General features: G+C 37.8%; 2 protein-coding genes across 2 annotated transcripts in view; both read left to right on the top strand.

Annotated features, from left to right (window-relative positions):
• Positions 1-634: 634 nt before the first annotated feature.
• On the top strand, positions 635-6309 carry CLEC3A (C-type lectin domain family 3 member A). The gene is made up of 3 exons (XM_065734238.1): positions 635-749; positions 2607-2687; positions 5809-6309. The coding sequence occupies exons 1-3, from the start codon at positions 635-637 to the stop codon at positions 6192-6194; spliced, it is 582 nt and encodes a 193-aa protein (XP_065590310.1). The 3' UTR covers positions 6195-6309.
• Positions 6310-18199: 11890 nt separating this feature from the next.
• WWOX (WW domain containing oxidoreductase) overlaps positions 18200-25257 on the top strand; it is a 465049-nt gene continuing 457991 nt past the window's right edge. Inside the window, exons 1-4 of the mRNA XM_065733128.1 lie at positions 18200-18330; positions 19489-19553; positions 20280-20337; positions 21819-21997. Coding sequence (XP_065589200.1) covers positions 18224-18330; positions 19489-19553; positions 20280-20337; positions 21819-21997 — 409 coding nt within the window. The 5' untranslated portion in view covers positions 18200-18223. The remainder of the gene's footprint in view (positions 18331-19488; positions 19554-20279; positions 20338-21818; positions 21998-25257) is intronic.

Raw genomic sequence — 25257 nt, 5'->3', positions numbered from 1 at the left:
ATTTAGTAGGTATTTATGAACTCTTATTAAAATAATAAATGAACTTTTGACAATATGATCTTAATGTATATATACTGTGTGTTTGTGTGTGTGTGTGTGTGTGTCTGCCATGTTTACTAAGGGGTGATGCCTTTTATTGTTTCAGTGTAAATAAGATCATGACCACCATCCAGACTTAACGAGTATGGGACAGAGCCATGCTGGGTGAGCCTGTTACTGTAGAAATCTTTTGGTTACCCCTAACACAAGGCTGGCATTACACAAGGTATTTTTGAGCATCCATCTGCTTTTGCATGCCTTTCAGCTTCAAAGATAAAGTGTTATCTTTGAAGAAATGGTATTCATTTGTGGCAATTGGAGCACTGTTCAATGTCCTTAAAAGCAACCTGTCTCAGTTGAACCTAAAAAGGAAACAGGAATTTCAGATGAGATGTGAGAACAAGGGGGCACCTTATGCTGCAGCCAGCTTAAGTATTAAACATGTTTCGTAAGCAAGGAGTACAGCCAACCCTGTCACTACACTTTTATAAAACTGACCTCAGTCAGTCCTGGCTGCGACGTGTCTGTGTGACTTGCTCTCATAGCTGCAGAAGAGAATCTCTTGAAGATTTCTGTAAAGTTCTATAAAGGAGAGATGGCACAAACTGGACTTACGATTTTTCTACTCATAAGCATATTACTGCTGGATCAGACCATCAGCCAGGCTTCCAAAATCAAAGCTAGGAAGCACAGCAAACGTAGAGTGAAAGGTACTGGGTTTTAAGTGGGAGGAGGGATAGAGGTTTATAGACTGTGCAAGTTTACTAGTACTTAACATTGTGTAAGAAAGTAGCACTATACAAATGTTTATTAACAAACGATAGTCAAGTCTATACTATGCCTGTCTTTCACATATTTTTATGTGAGTTAGTAGAGCCAAGAATAATGTGCTCGAATGAGTTATAGAAATAAAGCTGCACTGCAGTTATAAATTTCTTGCTCTGTTATGGCTGTTCATCTCTGTTGACAGCTGACATTATTTATGATACAAAGGTAAAGCTGCGAAGACTCAAGCCAATCATTCCTAGTTACAGTTATACTGACAGAGAGCAGAAGAATGGAAACTCATGTATACATGATGGAAAAGAACAGAAAATTATGATTGTTCAGGTTTTTGTCCATTTCCTAATTTTAAAAGAATGTCTGTGTGATATTCGTGGGACACTACTTGTATGAGTGATATGGTGAAACTGCAAGTCAAATTAACAAAAAATAATTTCCAAAAAGAAGAATAAATTACCACGGCAAAGCTTACAGAGCAAATGCAGAACCATTGACAGTTTGGAAATGACTGTGTATTTAATTTAAAGGCTTATTTCTAGTAAAAGAGTGCATGGTGGAGGTTACACTAATGGCAAATACTTAAGCTCCTTGTCAGTGAAGAAATGGAGCCTTGATAAAGTCATTGTACAAGGCAGTTATACTGCTTTGGAGCTATAGACTTATATGTATTTATTTCTCCCTTTGAATCTTTTCAGTTCTTAGCTTGATGTCCTATACCCTTGTGCTGCCAGCACATTTCCACTGATAACTTCTGCATTTGCAATAGTTTGGCAAAATAAGGGGTGTCCTGAGGATAAGTTACACAAAATTATGAAATTCAGGATGTGGGTGCAAAAAAAAAAAAAAAAAGATCTGCATTAGTGTACCAGTACAAAAAAAAAAGTTGTACCAGGAGCTCATCTGTTCTGCTTTTTCCCTCTTTCAAAGCAGAGAGGGGTCATGGAGAGATTACTGGGAACTGGGAATCATAGGGAAGAACATGGACTGGGAGTCCTGCCATGGGGAACACGAAGGACAGCTGAGGTCAATCCCCTCTGACTAGTGAATATAGAGAAGGGACAAGCTTTCTGGGGTGGAGCTGGTGGATTAGGTGATGTAACACAGATCTGTAGGAACTGTGGCTTTGTTAGTTTTTCTGCTTATTAAAGAGCTTATTTATTCCTCATGCTCATTACTGTGGCTTCTGGAAGGTCTGCTTACCGCTGCAATCAAACTGTAAACTTGTGCAATGGAATCCTGCCTGTTATCTGTTTGATTGTGGTGGGCCTCTGTAATGATTAAGGGGACAAAAATGCAAGAGAGAACATGAATTATTATGCGCAACTTATCATCTTTTCTTGTCTCATCATCTTACTGGTACTTTAGACAGTGTCACAGAATGGTGACACAGGCTGGGCTGAATGCGGGTGACTCAAGTCACCGACGGGGAGGGGAGGTTGCAGCTCAGCAGCTTGTCTGCATGCATTTAGACAGCAAACATAGATTATATCAGCTATCCTTCACTGTGTTAAAACAAGAGCTGTGTAAAACTTGTGTGTTCATGGAATTACATATAGGTTGCACATACAAATATGTACACATACACCCACACACCACAGTGTACAGGTGCAAATGTAAATAAGCAAACTGCTATAAACAGAGACTGGCAGCTAGAATACTGATGCTTTAAAATGGCAAAATACATCTTGGCAATTCAGAAACTCAACAGTTATTAAAATAAAAAATAACTTTTTTTTTTTTTTGCATGCATATCAACTCATTTCCCTGTATTTCTTTTATTAAAGAAAAAGATGACCTCAAGACCCAAATTGACAAATTGTGGCGAGAAGTGAATGCTCTCAAAGAAATGCAAGCACTTCAGTCAGGTAAAGCAGCTTACACTGGTCAACGGCATCCAGAATTTTCACTGCCTTCCCTCTCTCACACTCTTCAGCCTCACTCATCTCTCTAAGACACCCTTTGATGATATGGCTCCTTATACACATAGTATGATACAGCTATACTGATGAAACAAGAGTTGAAGGAATTATTTGGGCAAAAGCAGGTATGAACTTGTGGTACAAGTGATGATTCTTCACTAAGAGCAATAATTATTCTGGAGCAAGGACTACCTTTGTCTTTGCTATTCACAACTTCTAGCCGTGATTCTTGCACATGTTAGGTATAATCAGACATAGGCACCACGATGATGGTTGCTGGATTTCAGAGCTTAAGTGGTCAGTAAGTTGGGTCCCTTGGATAGGAACATGGGCTAACTATTAAGACAAAAACAGTCATTGTAAAGGCTGAGAATATCAAAATATAAGCTGAAAGGAGTGAGTCTTCTAAATTCTGGGAATTGCAACATTCAGATGTGTTCCACTAAAGCCTCAAAGCAGCATCCACTGTGAGTTCAGAAATATCCTCTATCAGTGTGCAGTACTTTAAATATTTCAATAGTTAGATGGAAACTTCCAAGCAAAATAAGAAGGATAAATATGTGCACACCTACAAGACAGTTCTGCTTTTTTACAGCTGTTGACACAAAACCTGACATTTAAACACATTCAAGAGGACTCTACAGAGGAAATGACATCATTCATATGAAACAGAACATATTTTGCTTTTGGATGGTAATATGTGGGTTTGTCTTGTTTTGCATCCTGGGTTGCATAGAGCTTTTTGAGCTTTACTAAATATTTTTCTTTTAAATTTATCATAAGAGGACTATAGAAATTTCTTAAAAGAGGAAACCTGTGCTAGACAAGTAACTCTTGTTTAAAAGTAGTTCTTGTATTGCTTCCAGAGGGAGTTTGAAAGTAAGTAAGCAGTGGCTTAGAAAAGAAACCAGAGGCAGGAGATTTGCTCCTCAAAACTTATTTTGAGCTATATTCTAAATTCAGAACCCACACTGATCAAATGGATTCCAAATTTGGCAAAAAGAGACCTATCACCCTCTAGCTCTGACTGCATTCATTAATGGCCTTATAGTATTTCAATAAGTAGCTTTTTTAGTTTATAGGAGCTTTCAAGACATACTAAAATCTGATTCCTTTTTCTTCGTTTTGAGTTTCCTAGTTCTCCTTTCTATGTTCTGTGAAATGTTGCCACGTGCCATTTAGCAACATGAACTAAAGAGGAATAGTCTCTGACATTACTGCAGAATTGCTGAAGTAGATAAGGTCTCTCTGATTTTCCCATGAATATAAATTTGTTAAAGAATTCAAAATGTATCAAGAACGTTAATTACTTTTCTTTGGCCATTGTCTAGCTTAGCACTTGGAAAGGACAAAGTTTGAAGGATAAGCCCTAGTATAAAAGGATGATCCTGAAAATGCAGCTAAGGAGTGCAGTGACTATTACAACTGAAAATACCAAAGAACTGAGGGCTATGGGATATGGTCCAGAGTGTATTCCCATATCCAGATGGATCAGATATATAATTACCTTTTTCTTTTTTTTTTTTTTTTTACTAGAACAGTTGACAGGAATTAGAAACAGACTATAGGATACATGAGGACAGAAGATGTTCATATTGTTTCATGACATTTCTAATATAAGCACAAGATGAGTTTAAGCAATAAATGAAATGGACTGGAAGCAGGCAGGTGCAAGATTCCAAAAATAACTATTTTAGTAGTTTACTCAAACCCTTTGCTACCTTTCTCAGCTTCGAAGTAAAACTCCTTTGAGGTGGGTTCTGTTCTTGCAAATACTTATTTTGGGAGAGCCAGTTTTTCACATATGTGCATTAGGAGAGCTGGAAAGTGAAGCTTGACGCTAGATTCCCACAAGCCTGCCCGCACAGACTCTGGGCTGGAAGAACTCTGAGAGCAGTTCTGCAATGCAATTCCAGTTGCAGAGCAGATGCCAAATTCCTGTTCTAGCACACTTGTACTTTACATCAAGACTTCCCTGATATGTTCCAGCAGAACTAAATCCAAACAGATTTATAAATGCAAATGCTTAAGTTACTTGGTTCACATTGTCATGCAAGCTCAGTATGCTCTTCAGAAAGTTTTTATAGGTTTAAGTCACTTTAACAAATTTGAGTTTCAAGGGATAGACTTTGATGGAAAGACCAGAAATTAAGAACTAAAGAGGTGAATTCCTGCTTATCTGCAGGTGGGAATATACTTCTATCAATCACTCAGAGAGATCTGCATTATGACTTTCAAATCAATATTATTCTGGCAAGCAGGACTTACTTAAAACAGCATTCCTAGCATTTGCTTGCTAGGAAATAGGCCTAGTTTATGCATAACACTTTACTCTGACACTTGAATATCATAAATATGAAAAGACCTTTAGATCCGTCGCTTTAGTATAATGCCAAGTACAGATTTCCTAATGACTAACTCACATCTGCCTACAATACAAACATCCATACCCATCCATTCCACCAGTTTTAAAAGAGATGAAAAAGGTGAGGCATAAAAAGAGGACTATTTACAAAAACAAGTGAGAAGACATACTGACAACAGGTCTGGGTTATATTTTATTGTTCAGAAGTAGCCAAATTAAATGTAAAAAACCCAAACTCAAAAAAAGCCACAAACCTAAATTAAAGGAGGAACCTGAGGCTTAAGATCACGCTTCAGGTTCATCACAGTAAACACAAGAAAGATTTTCCAAAGTACTTTATGGTGTTAAGAACACAGCTTTATCTATCTTTTCTCTTAACAGACTTCTCTGCAGTAGCCCTAAGAGCACACTCTGTTCTTGGCCATCTTTTACACCCCAGGGGACTCTGCACTGTGTGAGCCATCTAGACTTCCCAAAGGCACTAGTGTGTTGGCTGCATTCTAGGTAGAGAAGTAGCAGAGAAGTCTGCACTTGATGCTCCTGCTCCTACTTCCAGACACACTCTTCAGGTGCAAGAGCTTTTCACTTGCTGAAGGACATGACTGCTTAACCACCTACATACCCTTAGAAAAACATTGTTTTAGGAAACATCATTTAAAGCTCAAGCTTTTACTGAACTTACAAACTAATATCTATTCACAGTCTGCCTTCGTGGGACAAAGGCCCATAAGAAGTGCTACCTTGTATCAGAAGGCACCAAGCATTTTCATGAAGCCAATGAAGACTGCATAGCCAAGGGAGGGACACTGGCTATCCCAAGGAATAGTGATGAAACGAACACCCTTCGAGACTATGGCAAGATCAGCATGCCTGGAGGGTCTGAGTTCTGGCTAGGTGTCAATGACTTGGTAAATGAAGGGAAGTTTGTTGATGTTAATGGCATGGCTCTACAGTACTTCAATTGGGACCGTGCCCAACCAAATGGGGGGAAGCGTGAAAATTGTGTTTTCTTTTCATCACAAGGCAAGTGGGTGGATGAGGTCTGTCGTACTGCCAAAAGATATATTTGTGAATTTCTGATCCCATAATTCCATATACAAATGATCATGTCTATATTTTGGGTTATTAACATGCCTTTGTTTCTTGTTAGCAGCTCCTCCCACTTAGACAGTGGTGAGTTAAAAATATCCATCCCTCGCATTATACTCACTCTTTCCTGAAACAGATTTTTTCTTCATTAATTTATTTTCTGTTCAGATGCTTAAAATGTTATATATAGTGAGTGCTCTCATCATGTATAGGAATATGCACTATGTTTTGACCTATATTGCATCATATTTTGTCCTATTCTTTCAGCCTGATGTTCAGGTTGCTGGGGTTCACCTTCATTTCTGCACTTTGTATCTCTATGGTAGAAAGGTATTTGTTTGATCTCAGATCTCTAGTCAATGTATTGAAAGTATACAGAAAGATTGCTGTATGGAGACGTGTCCTAACAGAAGATGTAGGGATCCTGTTTGTTCCAGTGCTTATGGAGGACACTGGGGTTTATCCTGGGAAAAACAGCCATCATCCTTACAGAGTTTAACACGATGGATTTGTGACCAAGACTTTTTCCTTTGGGTCAAGAAGGATAAAAACAAAAATCTGATGTTAATTTTTAAAGTACACAGGGTTAAATGAGATACAGTGCTTCAAAATGGGGGAAGGAGCTATTCTAAATATCAGGTCTGAGCATGGTTGCTTCTAAATGTCTCAATTATGGTTAAATATTAGATGTCACTTAGAACATTCCTGTAGAAGAAACCAACCTGGGACTAGATCATACTGTTAGTATCTGATGCTTTAGAAAGATGTGTAAATGCCTCTCCTGCAGGATCAGAATGAGGCTTTATACTTCAGGAATGAAAGGAGATGAAGGGGCCCCTTTCTGGCACAACATTCCCCCTCACTAACCTCTCTCCATATTGTGGGTAGCATGCCTTGCTGGCACAGAGGAGTGGGTCCAAATCACCACTCACTGTGCAGATTTTCTCATCTGATACCCAATATTTGTGCTGGTTATTTTTTTCTATTCTTAACATCACAATAAAAAATTGCCTTCATGTTATAAACTGCAGTTTCTATGTCATATAAGGGAATTTCAGTAAATTATTTAAACATGTTATTGCTTGGAGGCTAATTTCTTCTTTTTCTCTCTTAATTGTGCAAGATTTTCTTAAATTGTGCAATAAATTTGCAATTACTGGTATTTAAATGTAGTAGAGTTTTTGAGAACTTAAGCATCCATGCAAAGACCATTATTTCCAAGTGCTTATCAAAATAAACCGTCACTACCTCTCAGTGCACCTGTGTGAAGGGAGTTCAGAGCGAGGATAAGTATCTGCTGGCTGGTGGGCCACCCATCCTTCCCTGATAGTATTGCTTAGATTTTCCATTCAAGCAGATTAGGCTTCCTTCTCCAGTCTTTTCTCTACCTAGTCTCTTACAGTTAGTTTCTGAAATCCTCTGAGGTTTCCTGGTGATGTTTTCAAGTTCCAGCTCTGGGTTCTTCATCTCTGCACCAAGTTGTGCAATGGGATGCAATTTCAACTCATAGGTACACAACTGCAAATCAACTCAGAAAAAGCTCCAACACTCCCACCCAGTGGTACAGTAGCAGAATGCAGAACAAAACTTTGAAGCTCTATTTAAATGCTATTTATTGTAGAAAACATTGCTTTCAGTTCCTTCCAATTATTTTCTATCTATGTAAGCAAGAAAATAGAAAATAATTTTTTTTAAAGAGTTCACGCTAATTTTCAGAAGTGCCTATCTTTCAGCAGCTAAACATACGTTCTTCCTATTTTTGATGAGAAGTACTAGCAAATGTTCATTTTAGGCAGGAAAAATAAGACTTTTTTGAACTCCAGGTATGTTACAGGCACTGCCTTAACAGCATGACTGCCTTGCTGCAGAGCTGTATCACTTTGCTTCTGTCATATGTATTTTAGCACATATTAGCATATGAGCTTATACACACAAGTCTAAACATAGCCCTTTTACTTACTAATATCTCTTTTTTTCCCCCACCTTTTACTCCAGAATTTTTCCTGCTGCCATTTATTTTTCTCCATACATTATTCTTTTCCCTCATACATACTTATCAACTCCTCTGAGAAAGAAAATTTTCCAGCACCTCACAAGTCTGCTTCTGTGTCCAGACCTGTAATCTATATTACACTGGTTCATGCCGAACTCCGCTGTCCGCCGCGCCGGGCCGGCCCCGGGAAGGCGCTGTCCGCCCGCGCCCGGTGCTGAAGTGGAGGCCGCCGCCACCCGCGGGGCGCCGCGCAGGGCAGGGGCAGCTGATGAGTGCCCCTGGCTGTCCCTGTGCGAAGAGGGTCCTCCGAGCGGGGAAGACTGCCAATGACTGCACGGAGGAGGCTGTGTGGGGGTTCTCGACGGGTCATGCTTTTGGATGGGTGGAGTGCAAAAAGAATAAGAGGAGGAGAAAGAAGAGATGAGGGACTATCAAGAAAGGAGAGAGGAAGGATTCAAAGCACAAACTTTTTTCTTAGGATAGACTCAGATTTACCCAGTAGTGCCCAATAGGAGCGGAAGTAACCCTTTCTAGAACACAACCAGTTTGTTAAAATTTTACCAATATGTAATCAGAGTTGCTTCTTCTAACTTATAATATTAACATATGTTGTTTTCAGGTCCTTCTTGTGTACATAGTAAAACAAAGCCCCTGTTCAAAAAAGTTTACGGTCTAGATAGAAAAAAGAAAGATCACAAACCCCATTTTACGTAGGAGAAGATGAAGCATAAGAAAATTAAGGATTGAAATCAAGCATTGATGAGCAAGGAACAACAACAACAACAACAAAAATAACAACAACAACAACAAAACTTCTGTACCCACTTCATTAGCTATTAGATTATCCTTGTTTCCCACCAAATTCCCACCACACACCAGTGTGTGAGAATTACAGCAAACACTTTTGTCCATCCTGAGTGCAGCAGTTGAGGGTGCATGGTGGGAGTGGTACAGCTGACCAGGCTCTGAAGGACTGTGACACTGGACTGCAAAAGCAGCAGCTGTGTCTATGACAGCAGTGAGGAAGACAGAGTCCTCATGCCTCTTCTGATAGAGACCCTGAATTTTCCTCCTGTTAAAAAAGGCCACATCATGTCAACTTTATTTTTTATTCTAGGATCAGATAATGCTACCTCTAGCATTATCAAGTATTATATTTCATATTAACTCCAGAACATCTAGAGTAATTATGTTAGTGTGTGCTATGTGATTAGTATCACAAGTGAGCTACTGTTGAAGTGCTCTATAAATCTAACATACTGTTAAATTATCATTTTATAGATTTAGCTGAGCACTCAATATGAGCTAGCTAAAGCAGTGTGAAAAGCAGCAAGATTAAAAGCATGAAACAGAATGTGGCTAGTATCTAATTAATCAGGGAACAATATAGTGAAATGAAAATGTGGATAATGCATGTGAATTTATTATAGAAAACCTGTTCAACTTTGACAGGACACTATTTCAGTTAATTTACGTTGAAGACTGAGATATCTGTCTTTGTTCAAATTTTGTATATTTACAATGTTATGATTGTAAATACTTAGAGAACTGGAAAGAAAAGAAAACAAATTCTATTTCACCCCAAATATTTTTAATACACACTACACAAAGATAAACCATTCCACATGAAAATATGGCTACTATAAAGATTTAAGACTGTGTAGTCTGTAGCCTGTAGGCATAAGTACATGGATACAGTGGATGAAAAACATCCATGTTATGTCCTGAGCACTAAGGTAAGAGGTTCAAACATTATCTTCAAACATCTTTACTCTTACCTGACTTTATATTGGCTCTAGAGTTAATAACATAATTAGTCAATTTTTATTATTACAGTTATTATTACATTATAAAATGCATACAGATTGGTTTTGAGGTTTAGCAGCAGGTATGATTGAATAGGGTTTTTAGTCAGTAAATTACAGGAGGTAAGCAAATAGATTCCTCTGCTACTTTCACTTCACCTCGTTAGAAGTTATACTCGCAATAAAGTCACATCAAACTTAACTGACAGGACATATGCCACAGCAAAACACTAAAATTTTGAAGATAAACTATTATCGTTAGTAATTTTTCTGAGCATTCAACTCCTAAAAAAACCCAAAAAAACAAAAAAACAAACAAACAACAAAAACCCAAAAAAACTAAACCAAAACCAATCCAACAAACAAAATAATTAGAACTGCTGAAGTGTTTTGCCAATGCTGGAATTATTTGTTCTGAAAAGTATCAGACTTTTTCTTGAAACCCTCTGAATTGATCAATATTTTTGGTGGGCATAAGCACAAGTTGTCTCACTGGCCTCAGCAGCCAGGTAGTCAAAGAACAGATGACAGGCTGGCAAACCCAGCATTTGCCCTCCATGCACTAACATTGCTGCTGAATGGTGTTTATAATACAGGTGATTTGCTTCTAAGAAAGCTCTGGTTCACACATCCTGACTACTCCATAGTCTGTTGGTGAAATCAAGTCTTGCGATTCTTGGAAGCAGCCTATCACTAGTTTGTTCTGTATCAATCATCTAATATTGCAAATCACAGATCTGTAAAATCTGGTCATCTCTATGAGAATTACTTATGAAGGTGAGTGTGCGCTGAAAGGAAGACAAGTCAAGGTACACAAGAATGGGTATTGCAAAAGAACCAGCTCCCAGTGGATGAAAAGATGTGATGCTAAAGTAAATCCATGAATTAACAATTGTCCAAATACAAAAATGAGAGAAAAGGAGTCGAATATATACTTATCACATTATTTTCTTCTTCATTTCATTACTATACATTGAATCTGTAAAGCTGTCTGAGGTTTTTACTTTACAGGGACCATATGCTGAAAAATAATACATGTGGTACCATCGTATCTGTTACCTCAAACCACCTGATATCTTCTTTTGCTGATCAGAACACAGCACTTATGAAGCATATTGCTTACTAAAAATCACTGCTGCAACACTGAGAACTTTTTAAAGAATTGTTTAGTCCGGAATTAGAATCTTTCAAATAAAGTCTAATATTCTTGATTCTGTTTTCTTGTTACTTATGAGCTTGTAACTTAAGAAATAGGGCTACATTTCCATGGCTGGTATGCCCATTATAAAGAATGTGAACTACTTTTTTGTGTATAAAATCACATATGAACATTCTTTATGAACATTCTTTTAAAATTAGCTTTCAGATGTAAAGGAATATTTACCACAAGAATGCCCTTCCCCACCCCCAACCAAAAAACAAAATAAAAACAAATCCTGTGGCAGTGAATGGATTTGTGGACAATCCACTTCAGTTTTTGGGATTAGTTCAGATTACACTGTGGAATCCTATAATGTATACAGAGCAAAGGAAGCATTTGTGATCAGAGGTAAGAAAGAGAAGAGCTTTGTCTTTTCCCATACTTTTCTATACTTTTTCATTTGAAATTTTGATTCTATAATGCTATTCTTTTTCTTACAGTATTTTTGCTTATGTGTATGTAGCCTCTCGGCCCTTCTAAATGAAATCTCACAAGTCATTCTATGCGTGTGACCAGACCATTAAGGAACAAAGAAAAATGGATATGCTTATGTTTAGAAGAATAAAATGTAATACATTAATATGAAATAGTATGGCAATGAAAATAGTCCATTTCTAGAGGGCCTGGCAGTCAACACTTATTTCTTTTCTTCACGATTGTAGGTGGCCCTTTGTTTTTAGTAAGGTTGAGAAGTATTCTAAAAACATCAAAAGGGTTTTTGTAGTTATGAGCAATTTATTGGTTGGCTGGTCCACGCAATAGCTGTTTATTGTCATACATTAATCACACTGTAACCTTTAACAAATTATTTATAAGTGTTAATTAATAAAAAACATCTTTTTGTTAGCACGCTGTCAGCATTATTAATCTGTTCTCAGTATTATGAAAGACATATAGCCCCAATAGTCTCATTCTGCTTTCTTGGCAACTAGGAATAAGTAGGAGTGAATAGGCAAGGTTACATATGAAACATTGATTTGAAGAAAATGATTACCATATGAATTGGGTAATTCTACTGAAATATTAAGGGAAGGTGATAAGAATAGAATGTTCTGGAGATTCTGCCAGTATCCTTTCCCATGCATTGCATTAGTAGCACTGCAGTGTTAATCCATTCAGTCATTGAAAGAAAAGAGAAAAAAGCCATTGGTGAATAGGCAGGGAAATGTCAAGCTTTACGCAAGATGCAGATGTTCTTCATTATGCAGTGTACAAAGACTCTGAGAAAGGAGCTCATTAGTAGTGCTGGGTAAAAAATGTGTTTTCTGGTTCTGTGGTCAAACCAAAAAAACAGGAGAGGAAAAATGATCAAAGTAAGCAAAAAATTTTGGGTGTTGGCATTTTTTTCTTTTCCTTGGAGGGAAGAAGAAAGAAATTGGGTGCAGGGAAGGGAGGAAGGGAAAAAAGAAGCAAGAAATGAAAAGCTGATCTCTGAACAGCTCTACCTTGTAGCAAATGTATAAGCTATCCTTTTATAACAGCTGATGAGAACAGATACTCTTCCGAGTCAGAAAGAATATAGTATGTCTATGGTATTAAATGGTCTAAGTCATACATTCTGAGACAGCTAGACACGATTTTCCTGTTCAAAATCTATGTAGTCACTCAGCGTGGAACTATATCTGAGCTAACAAGCTCTGCTGAGAACAACTGTCTGCCTCACACGCTAAAGATGCACATTTTGTCTTTGGACTGAATCGTGAGAAAGTGAGAGCACACTAACTGCCACAATCTGTGACTGGTTTACATCCTTCTTAGTTGCACTGTCAGTCAGACGGCATAAAAGGCGATTTTATGACATCTTTCTTTTGAAGTATAGCTTCCTGTATGGACAGTAAGATTTGCTTGAGAAGTATTGGAAGGCAAGAACCTCTGCTTCTTATTTTTGCTTCTCCCCACCTTCTGGCTCAACAGCATACTGCAAGGATATCTCTGTTTTATTGTCATGAACTAGGAAACTTCACATTCTTCTGAAACGTCAAGATACAATTGAATTCCACTGAGGAGAAATAGAATCTCTACTCCCAGCTAAATCACGTTTGTTATTAGAAGCTAATGAATAGCATGAAAAACATTCAGGAATACAATCAATAGCTGTGAGGACTGAGATCTGCTTTATAACACTGTCATGTGACATTTGAGAACTCTGAACACTTGTTGAATGCTTGTTGCAGAAGATTCCCACTAGGGCCTTGTGTCTGGCTTAGGGATACAAAAGTGTGTGTTTGAAGATTTTTATTAGCTTATTTTGGGGGTTTCATTTTACCACCAATGATAGAGTAAATGTGAAGAGTTTTGTGAGTTTGATCAGAGATTTAAAACACTGGATTCTCTCCAACTACAGAATAGAAATTCCAGCACAGAAAAGTTTCATGCCAAGAAAAGCAATTTAAACATGAGTAATGAGGGTACACTGTTAACCATTACTCTTTAAAGATCTATTTTTCATTTTTAAAGGCTTCACAAGCACAAGAATATTTCTGGAAGCAACCTTCCTGTTGGTCTGTCTTCAAAACCACAGAACATACATTCTCATTCAGAAAGGAAAGGCAAATACCTTATTTCAAACATCTTGTACAATAGAAGCCCAGACTTTCAAGGGAAGTCATGATTAGGTTTTTAAGAGTACATTCAGACTCAAGACCCAAGTTTCAACAGTATTCATCATTCAATAACTAAGCCCTTTTGAAAATCCACCCACTTGGTGCCAATGTGAGAATTCAGCCATTTGAAAATTTTCCTCTGATACAGACACACCATTCAGTGAAATGCACTGTTTTCCAGGTCATTATGTAACATTTGATATTAAATTCAATGTATCCATTAATTTGCACTTCTCTGAATGCTTTTGTTCTCATTAGGTCATCATAATGCTAAATTAGTAGATTAAGTGACTGTGTCTGTTTTTTTAGTTACTTAATTACATAATCAGTAGATGTCAGGAATGCAAATAAACCTACTGCTAACCTTTTCCTGAATTCAAATTGATTTTCAGGCAGAATGAAAATTGGCTCAAGGATCATAAAAAGATGATAATAGTCCACCGAGGAGAAGTACCCAGTGAAATGCCTCAGGGACTTGCATTAGACCTCATGCTATTTAATTTATTTTATTTGTATGACAAGGCTGACTGTATGGGACACATTTTCAGCTATGTGAGACTGTAGATCATTTAATGTCAAACAAAGAAACATAGCTAATGACTGACACACAGTTGTTTTACCAAAAAAAAAAAAAAAAGATGTTTGTCATGAGTCTGTGCTGCTGTATTCCTATTTATTCCTTCTTAACTTCAGTAAGCCTTGTATAGGAGATCATTTCTATTGTGTTTGTCCCTACAGGCTAGCCCATCAGAGTCCACACAAGTCCTAAGAATTGCTTTGCCACAATTCTGTTGTTTTGGTGGCCTTACATGAGGATTTGCATGTTACCTTTTTTTGGAGGTTATGTGCCATGCAACTGAAAGTCAGCTGAATTTAGATATCTGGCCCATTTCTCAGGCCTTTGTGGATGTTTTTCTATGAGGCACAATATAACTCATACCAAACGTATGGATAACCTGGAAAGGTTGATGAAGTGCCTGTAGAAACAAGTTCTATTAGCCTAAAATGCTTTTGTTTGATTGTCTGTAGCATGCTCTGAGGAAGAGTTCCCATAGTCCCACTAAGGAAATAACGTTATTACTACAAACCAGATGAGATGTGTTATGCTGGCACGACCGTTAGAGATTCAGAGAGAGAAGGAAACAAAAGCAGGTCTTTTAAACAGATAAACAGTGCACAGTCATGCAAAGGTAACTGAGAGGAATATGGAGAAAGACTTGTGATATTTCTTCATGCAAATGTATTACACACTAAAGTTCCTTTAAAATACAAGCTGCATACAAATCTCTCACAAGTAAAATGTCACTGTGTCTATTATCAATAGTTTAAGCAAGATCAGAATCAGCTCAAGATTTCTCAGAGTAAATTAACTGTGATCCATATTGCACTGACATTTCTGACATCATAGTACTGCTTCTCCTTGACATAATGCAGCAGTCAGCTTCAGAAAAAAAGAACTATGTCCACTGTAATAATTTTGTAAAATTTATCAGAAATTGCTTTTCTTTGTAGCAATTCTGTTTTTTTCACAAGTGTCATACAAGGAATAGAATGTTTTCTTTAGCAGAACATCTTTCCCATTTGATCTTCATGTATTTAAGTAATGACGTTCTCTCTATGCTGCTGTAAACTGATGACATATTTTCAGTGCTAAGTACTTATAATGTCTTGCTTTCATAAATAAGTCAAGCCTGGTCATTAATCTGCTCGAACAAGGGAAAGAGCATGTGGTTACTTAGTTATTTTGAGCTGCTGTGTTGAAGGAACTTTTAGAAAGAACAAGTCCTAGAATTGAAGAGTTTTTCAAAGTAAACCATAAAATGCTAGTTTAATCTGAACAACTGTGTCTGAGCACTGTCCACAGACCATATCCACTGTTATGAGTGTGAGGAAGCTCATTAATGATCAGATTAATCATGACTTGATCAGATTAAATCATGTTTCTTTCAGGAAGTGTAGTGGAGATTAATATTTAAAAACAGTTATAATTATTTTTCTATCTTCTTATCGTTGTGCTCCGTCTATTTGATTTCTTCTAAATAATTACATACAAATCATTTGAAAGTTTTTAAATCTCTCACAGTGAAAACTCCATCTTTTCATGTCTGTTAATGTAACACTCATCTTCATTTAAAAATACACTGGTAATTCCCCTTCTCCCATTTCCAGTAATGTTGCACATGCATACTCCAGCTTTCTTGTTATTGCTTCAGGTAGGAGCTGGACTAATGAAAACTGAACCAGATGTTCTCCTATACCCTCCAGGTCTGATGTTGCAAGAATGTCCATGTTTAATTTCAGATGTGTGAGCAGTACCCCTAACCTCAAGGAGAGAGGTTGTAAAACCAAGAGTGAATGAAAATGTTTGTTGCACTATGATGTAAGAATTTTATAGATTCAGAAACACTTCTGACAAGGATTCCAACTCTGCAATTTCTACACTGGTTTTGTTGACAGATTCCATATGCATAGGTTGTTTTCAGAAGAAATTAGAAGACTGTCAAAAAGAAGGCATATTTGAATCCTATTAACTATGAAATTATACTGAAAATAATGTTTTTATATGTAAGAAAGGAGTGAAACTTCTAAGAATTAACTTCAGTAAAAACTTAAGGATTTTGAAAGGTTAAACAGTTCTCAAAACCTGAAGGAAAGTAACAAGTGGCCTTCTAAACATTTTATGTAGAGCTGAGTTTACCTCCACCAAAACAATAAATACTAATTTGTTCACTAAAATGATATGGTGCGTTCATACCGTGCAGCAACACAAATATTATTTATCATGTCCTAATGGATCAGTTTTAGTCTAATGCTGAGGTTAGAAAGGCATGAGTCATGGAGGCAGAATTTTTGCCTGAAAAGAAACAGCTGCAGTCTACGCAAACATGTTTTAGCAGCTGCTAAAAAACTATGAGCTGAGAGCTGTTCAGAAATCCATGATGTTCCTAAATCACAGTTTCTAAAAAACAGTTACATTCTCAATTGAAGATATTTTTTTTTCCAGTTATCTGGACACTTCTGCAATATCATGATTATTTTTCTCTTGTCCAGACAACTCTCAGTGCCCTAATCCTTGTCAGATTTGTTGGTACTCAGGTCTTTGACAATGGCCACTATTCAGCAAAGCATATGTCTGCAACTAACTTTAAAGAAACGTTAAGTTTTTGCTGTCTTAGCCTTGCTAGTGTAATTATATGACCAAATTTATGTCAAAGTTTCTCATGGAGGAACAAAATAAATACATTTGATGGTTTAAAATGCAGCTAACATCTAATGAGATTAAGATTATAATTGACATTTATGCTATTATGAAATCAACAGCCATTTCTAAATGCCTTCATGTTTCAGTTTATCTACATTCTGTCAGGCTGTGTAATTAATCTTGGTCTGTGAGGCTTAGATCTATCAGAAGAATTAATACCCAGCATTGCTGCAGTTGATGGATCTGAATGACATTGTTGAGGCACTGTTTGCTGTAATATCACTCTTAAAGCAAGTAACAAAGGATTTTGAATAACATGGATTATTTGCCCTTGCCAGAATTTGAAATTGAAAGATATGGTTGCATTTCAGCATTTTTTGAAACAATTAAGTAAATAACGAGTCACCAAATTATATTAAAAAGTCACATTTTTCCCAGTGAAAACTTCCTGAGAAGTAGGAGTTGGTTAAAACTAGGGGAAGAGAACAACCCGTGAAAAGTATTACAACTACGGTGTGTCTGTCAACTCTGAATCTTCAAAGAGAAACTTGTGGGGTTTCTCAGATGCTTTTGTGAAAACAACAAACAATGTAAGCCTATATGGCTGCTGTGTTATCATATTACTCACGTAGTGCAGACTTCAAGACAGTCTGTAAATATCCAGGTTGCTTTGTTAAACAAAGACTTTGTCGATCTCCTCGTTAGAGGAGAGGCATTGGTACACCTTAATGAATTACACGCATATAGAAAACACATTCACTTCTATTTTTCTTTCTGTTAAGAGTACATTATATCACCTTAGCACTGAAGCACTGCAGTGACACTGTTTACATTTAGGACATAATGCATACTTTTTGCAATACAGTCAGTTGGGATGTCTGTCAGACACATGATTTCAACAATCCCACACAGCACAGCGCTGGATAAGTATGGTTACAGCCTATTTTAATACCCTCGGTTATGACTGCATGGGAACTGCACCTGGATTGGGTGTAATTTCTCTGAGGAACTCACAGTGCGATGAGAGCTGGAACCGCACTCGCGCCCGCGGTCACTGAGGGCACTGAGGGCACTGAGGGCACTGAGGGTGCCCAGGCGCGCAGCACCGCCACCCCGGGACTACGTTTCCCACGGCGCTCCGGGGCCGCCCACACGCCATTGGCTGAGCCGGGCGGAAAAGGCGGGGCGGGAGCGGCCGCGGTCCGGCGGGCGGCCGCCGTCCCAATGGCGGCGCTGAAGTACGCGGGGCTGGAGGACACGGATAGCGAGGAGGAGCTGCCGCCGGGCTGGGAGGAGCGCACCACTAAGGACGGCTGGGTTTACTACGCCAAGTAAAGCGGGCGGGGGTGGGGAGGGTTGCGTTTGGCATCATCTGCTGTGTCACTGACGGAAAGGGGGTTGGCTAACTTAATGGGATGGGTGGCTGTTCTCCTTGGTGGTCTGTGTAGCCGTGCTGCTCTTACGGCTCAGAGCTTCGGCTGTGCTGAGCTCAATTTATCCCGAGTTCAGCAGCTGTGGTGGGACGTGGGTTGGATTCAGAGCAGATCTTAGCGGTCTTTTGCAACCTAAGGGTTCTGTAACTCACTTCTCAAGTGGTTGACAAAGTATCTTGCGGCTTTGTTTATAAACACTGCGGATCTGTAGCTATTTGAGTCCAGCCCCTGTATGTTTATTTTGACTTCAGAAACTCTTTCAAAACAAAATCTCTTGCTGAAAGTAGCTGGCCTGCACAGTAACAAAACATTGCTTCTTGGGAGGTGTGGTTGTTGCACAGTTAATTCAGCCGAATCTAGTTGGTCAGCTGTTGTGAAACTGAAATAATGCCCTTTAAATCAGTGGTGGGATGTGCCCTTAATAGCTGAAAACGCTTCCCAGTGTGAGATGATGAGGTGTTGCTGCATTGCTGCTTTCAGTGCGAGCTCTGTGTCTGCGTTAGTTCTGCAAACTCTGGAAATCTGTTTTCATGCCTCATCGACAGCATAAACTTTAAACTGGAATAGGGATGCTTTGGTTTAAGGCCCTTAAAGCTCCTTGTGATGAGTCAGCTCTGTGCATAGCAGGTTATCAGAGCTCGGTGGGCATGCATTTGTTAAGCTGTGATGTATTTCACATCTGACAGCAAGATCTCAGGATCTTATTTATCTGTACTATAAGAACATCCTGAAGTATGAATGCTGCTGTGGGTCGAGCAGGCACTCAGTGAATCTCAGACCACCAGCTGTGGTTCCTGTAGTAGAAAATGTTGTGAACTGTGTGGTTGTTGTAAGAAGGAAAAGTTGCATGTGTTCTGTGTATGTTGCTGCTTGCACTTGATCTAGCAATGATTTGTCTATCAGTAACTCTGTTAATCTTTACTTTGGACTCGGGCAGCTCTCAATGGGGATACTCTTTAAGAATGATTAAATCCTTAGGCTGGATTTTACTGGAAGAAGTATTCTTAGACAATATTTGTAAACTTAAACTTTTTTTTGTTTTTTTTTTCCCTACAGTCACCTGGAAGAAAAAACACAGTGGGAACATCCTAAGTCCGGGAAGAGGAAACGTGTTGCAGGAGGTTTGTGTTAAGCTTTTGTAATGAAGTGAAATGATGTTACAGAAATCAATTGAAGTTTATAAAGGAGCTGTGTTGATCCTAGACAAGCTGAGGTTGGAAAATATGAGTGATTTCACTGGGGTTTTACTGATGTGATTGTGTTTATGTAGTGTTTGCTTTGCAGATGTATGGCTTTCTTATATTGTTCCAGAAAGCCTGACTCCAGGATAGAGGCATTCATAGTAGTGGCTTGTTACAGGCTGGGATTCTCAGATTGGTTTCTAGTGTAACAAAGAACAGTGTCTTTGTTTATTGTTTAGATTGTGTTAGATACTGCTTATGGTTAGATTAATCTTCAATAGGTAGTTACAAAGAACATATCTCTGGCACAGAGAGTAGTCTTATTAGTCTCAGTTTTTTCTTCTTTTCATTACATGTTGAAGTTTTGCTGGCTTGTGCTATAATGTGATATAATCACATCATAAATCATTATCATAAATGTAAAGAATTATTGTGCTGGTCATTACAGTTGTACCATCTTTCTTGTAGGTTGTACTTTAGAGAAAAGTTGTGTGTGATTAAGGAAGCAATTCTCTTTCAGTTTTCCAGTATTCAGATGCAGCAGGTGGCTGCATTGCCTACAGAAATAATGCAAACTTTTGCCAACATCTGTTTGAGAAATCATAAACTTTAACTCTGATTGTATTCAGGTGCCTGTAAGGAGGTAATGTTCTCTGTTTTTCCTAGGTCTGCCATATGGATGGGAGCAGGAGACTGATGAAAATGGACAGGTCTATTTTGTAGAGTAAGTATGTAAAAATGTAGAATATGGAGGAGTAGAACAACTGTTTTAAGCTGGGTAGTATTTTTCAGTTATGATACAGTGGCCCTATCAGCTTGAAAGACCTAAGATATTTGTAGGTAAAACTTAATCAGTATGTAATTACTATGGATTTAGCAACTTCTAAATTCCCACCTGTGATTTACTGAATTCTTCCACGAGCCATAGAAATGCTTGTTGGGGTGCAGATTGAAGTAGCTTGCAATTCAAATTGTCAGTGAATCTTCAGGCAATGTAGGCACATAATAAAATAGGTACATTCAGTTTATTTAACTTCCCTAATGAATTCTCCACCTGTAAGGGAACTGTTTTGTTGTGGCCTGAACAAATGATTGAGCACCTGTTGCTGGCTCAGGAGGCACAGGTGCAAGCAATTCACTTGGCCTTCCCATGTGACTGGAAGGGATGCATCCTGGGTTTGTTTAAGGGTTAGCCTCCAAGAGGGGAATGTCTCTTGGATGAAGGCTGCTTCTTGAGAAGTATTCTGTAGCCAGAGACCCTGCTGCCAGTTGGGTGAGTCAACTTTTTCCTTTGTGTGATGATTGATATTCCTAATTGCCTAGAATGGCAAAGAACTTATCAGAAGCATCACTGCTTCCAAGGACCAACAACATGTGACTTTAAAATCATAACCAGAACTTCATGACTTGGTGATGTTGAAAAGCTGCTTTAAAGATAAAAGACAGAATCAGAATTGCTTCACCTCTGACTCTGAAGCACTGAAAGAAAAGAAAATGAGAGTTAAGGCGGTGTAGAACTTTAGAGAGCTAAGAGAGAGAGAAACTCAGAGAAGCAGAAAAGGATTTCTGGGAACAGTTACTCCTGTGTACTTTTGGGGACAGGATCAAAAGGAATAGTTGTCTTAAACTGATGTGGCAGAATTAAGAATGTTTACAGGCCAAAATTGTGTAGCCTTTTTGTCCTGTTACTAAGGGGTCAAGACTGAAAGTTACTGCTCTTTCTAATAACTGTCTGAAGAAAGCTAACCTGGGTTACAGAAAGGTGAACCCAAATAATGCCATTAGCATAGCTGATATGAAGCTATTTGTCTTCAGTTGTTTGAAGGGAAAAAAAAGTACTGAGCTATTTTTCTTGTTGGTCTGTTGCTTCAAGGGAGTGGTACAGGCCCCTTTAGAAGAGTACTGTGTAGAATGTGGTCTTCCCTAGTATAATGTGATTTTCTTTTCCTGTGACAAAAATCTGTTTATATATGATTGTCAAGTCCAGAATCAAATTGTAATGGATCTGTATACAATTTCTCACAGACACTGCCACTGTCAGAAAAATAGCTAGTAAAATAGGATAATTTTAACAAAAGTGGGGAAAAAATCGATTTGGGGGCTTTTAAATAACAATCTGGAGCTGTACAGTGGTTGAAATACATTTAAAATAATATGCAGGGTATGGAATGGTCAAAGTGGTGTAATTTTTCTGTTCTTTTACAGCCACATAAACAAGAGAACTACCTATCTGGATCCAAGATTGGCCTTTACAGTTGAAGATAATCCAGTAAAGCCACCTACTAGACAAAAATATGATGGAAACAGTACTGCAATGGAAATACTTCAGGGTCGTGACTTGAGTGGAAAAGTGGTTATAATCACAGGAGCAAATTCAGGAATAGGTAGGTTACCATTACATACAGAGTAAAATGTGACCATCTTTATCTTACAGGCTAACTTGATGTGATCAGCTCTCATCTAAATATCTGTATACTTGTGGTATTTGAACTTGTTTCACATCATATTCATTTAAACATTCTAGACAGTACTCTTTGTTCAGGCTCGTGTACTTTTTGTTATAAAAGTGCTGATAATCTGGAACTTAGAGGAGAGCCATGTGGATGACAAAGTTTTGAAGCAACTGATGGTTTGTTTGGCTAGTAAATACTGATGGAAATATTTGATGTCATACGAATATATCAAAGGTGACTTAAGGGGAAATGAATAGTTCCTTTTATATGATCTTGGTGGCTTGGATGAGGAATAAGGTTTGTAATGCTGCAAAGGAGTTCACATAAAGTATTGAGAAAAACTTTCTGGTGGCAACAAGTAAACCTGGGTAAAGATTTTCTGTGGAGGCTGTGTAATTTTCATCTCTTTCATCTTGATGATGAGCTTGTGTTAGAATTCTGTAGTAGTCAGTCCTTTTGGGTGAAAAGTAATTGTTGCTTTCTTAGTACTTTCTTAGTATTTTCTAGCTAGTTCATAGATGAGATGCACACCTAAAAGGATTTAAGTATCTGCTACATAGTATTATTTCTGAAGTTGGTGAGGATTTGAGAGATTTCTATTTACCTGCTTTTGTTTCATTTCTATACTAAAGTTTTGGCACCTGGGGCTCGCTCTTCTGAGAAGAGAGGGTTCCTTCTCCATCTTTATTTGCTAGGCTGTTTGAAGTTCTCAGCAAATGAGGAGCCAGAAATACCAGAACCACCAGTGTGGTTTGGTGTCAGGTTTGAATGCTTTTGGTAAACTTAGAGTCCACCTAAATCCTAGATGATGATTTTTCCCCACTTGTAGTAGGGAATTTTCCATTTTCTTTGTGGTGGGACCATGTGAATATTGAAAACCCTTATGCAAACTGTTTTCTTAGAGTAGTATCTTGACTGAAATACATCTGAGAAATTGGAAAAGCAGTGTTATCTGGTGAGAATCAGTTGAAATGTTTAGAGCTTTATTTTAGCTAACAGTTTGTGTGTGCCCTGTAGTCCTTGCTTGTCATGTTACTACAGATTAGCGTTGCAGTTAGTGCAGCGATTGTACCTTCATGAAAAGTTTGTGTTTTTTCAATAAGATTTACATTCCACATTTTTAGTACAGAATGTCTTGAAATTGCATCCAGCAGTAGAATTTACTTTGTATGCATCTGTGCAGACTCGGAACACTTAAGAATTATGAGAGCTTCATCAGGAGAAGAGCTGCTGCTCAGACTTGCTGCATGAAGTTGAAAGATTAATCCAGTGTGTGTGATGCTTTGGTCAAGGCTTTTTTTCCCATTTCTCCCTTAATTCATAATCTGGAGTTATCATAAGTAAGCAAGTGTATCCTTGCATCAAGTCTTGTTTTGCCTGATAAGAACACGTTGTAAAATGTGAATAGCATCTGAAATAAACTAATTCTTGTTTATTGGTACGTTTCTTGTAAATTCATCAGCTGCCTGGGTAGTATACATGTTTTTTTTTTTTGACCTGTTCTTTTTTTCTATCTAAAGTTAATGCATGTAAGCACATTTATGTGGAAGTTTTATATATAGTTCAGCCTTGTGTTTGTGCACGTTTATGTGCACATACTGTCTACTGATACAAGCTTACTATAAATTACATGCACTCTTTTTTTTTTCCCCCCTTGTCAAACACATACTAAAGGCAGCTGAAGCATTAATGAAATAGGCCTTAGGCATGTACTTCTATGTGAAGATGGTATGTAGAGAGTACCAAACTGTGAACTGATGTAGTAAATATTAAGATGGTGTAATGGGCTCTATAACTCAGCTCTTGCATACTGTGTTGCAGTTAATATTGCTGTAGTTTTAGGCTTTTTGTTGGTTTACTGGTTGCTATTGGAGTAAAGCTTAAGAAGAAAGCAGTTCTGGGGTTTATGTTTGTCTGTGCGACTCTGCAAGCTGCTTTGAACATGTCTGTGTTGAATAATGAATTTCAATGAGGAGGTCTATGTGGGCTTCAGTATGTCTGTTTTCTTTGGGAATCCATGTGGAAATAGAGATTGATACCTTGAACTTAACCAAAGTGATTCTGGAGCATACTCCTTATTGGCTTTGGACTCCAGTGCTCCTACTGTCTTTTATTGATATTCCTTTTGTACTCTTTGGGAGTAGTATTCCATCTCCAAGTGTTTTTAGAATGTTAACATGATTTTTTATTTTTTATTTGAAGAGACGAGCATGAATATTACCAAGGAAATACTGCTCTCTGTAAGCAGGAAGTGGTTGGAAGATAATGGTGTACCTGTGTTTGTTCCTTCTAATATTAAAAACAATAAAACAATCGCTCATCCTTCTCAATTGTCAAAATTAGTTTCATTGGTATATTTATAGCAACATTATGGTAGCTGTAATTCTGTAATTGATAAGATATTTTTAATTTTAGAACAAAGATTAATATGTAAGTGGGTAGAAAAGGTAGAAATGTACTTGAAATGATATTGGCAGAATAAGTGTTTGAGTGGCATTGTGCATTCTGACTTCTCGAATGTTACTTCTTTGCCATTTATGTTTCCTAGTGTGTCTTCAACACTTGAGAGAGTACCTCTGCTCTGTGGTTCTTAAGGTTAGGTCAGAAAATGCAGGTTTTCATGAAATTGTTGGTTTATTCAAATAACAAATTGTGATGAGTTCAGGTACACTATTCAAGAGGACTGTATGTAGAAACATTGTGGTTGCTTTCTGAAATTCTTGATCTTGTATGTTCTTCCCACTCTGGTTCATCTTAACATTCAGCTTCTGGTGTGCAGCCAGTTCTGTTTATTCCTATTTATTACTCAGTAGGCATATGGACTATGAGAATTTTTTAGATTGCATGCCTTCTTGCTTATCCTTGTCTTTAAAATTGCTGCAGAAAGTGTTAGGAGGAGAAATCTGTGCTAAATAAAAAAACAATAGAATGATATATGTTCTATTAGTTTTCATTAGGAACTTGAAGGGTAAGGAGTTACTTTGTTCTTGCAGTACAAGGAGCTCATAGGAGTTCAAGAGTTATTAGTGAAAAATATCCCCTTTTTATTTTGGAAGTCATCTGACAGTGCAGTACAAGTGTTCTTCAGATGCCTGCTCTCCACCTCTTCTATTAAGCTAAATCTAATTTAGCATCAGTATCACAGTGGAAATGGAGATAACCTTACCCGAAGTGAATTTGGTGTAGTAAAA

Source organism: Cyrtonyx montezumae, unplaced genomic scaffold (assembly GCF_038088225.1).
Source record: "Cyrtonyx montezumae isolate F1298 unplaced genomic scaffold, pur_monq_1.0 scaffold_17, whole genome shotgun sequence".
NCBI lineage: Eukaryota > Metazoa > Chordata > Aves > Galliformes > Odontophoridae > Cyrtonyx > Cyrtonyx montezumae.
This window is presented reverse-complemented; position numbering and strand designations above follow the sequence as displayed.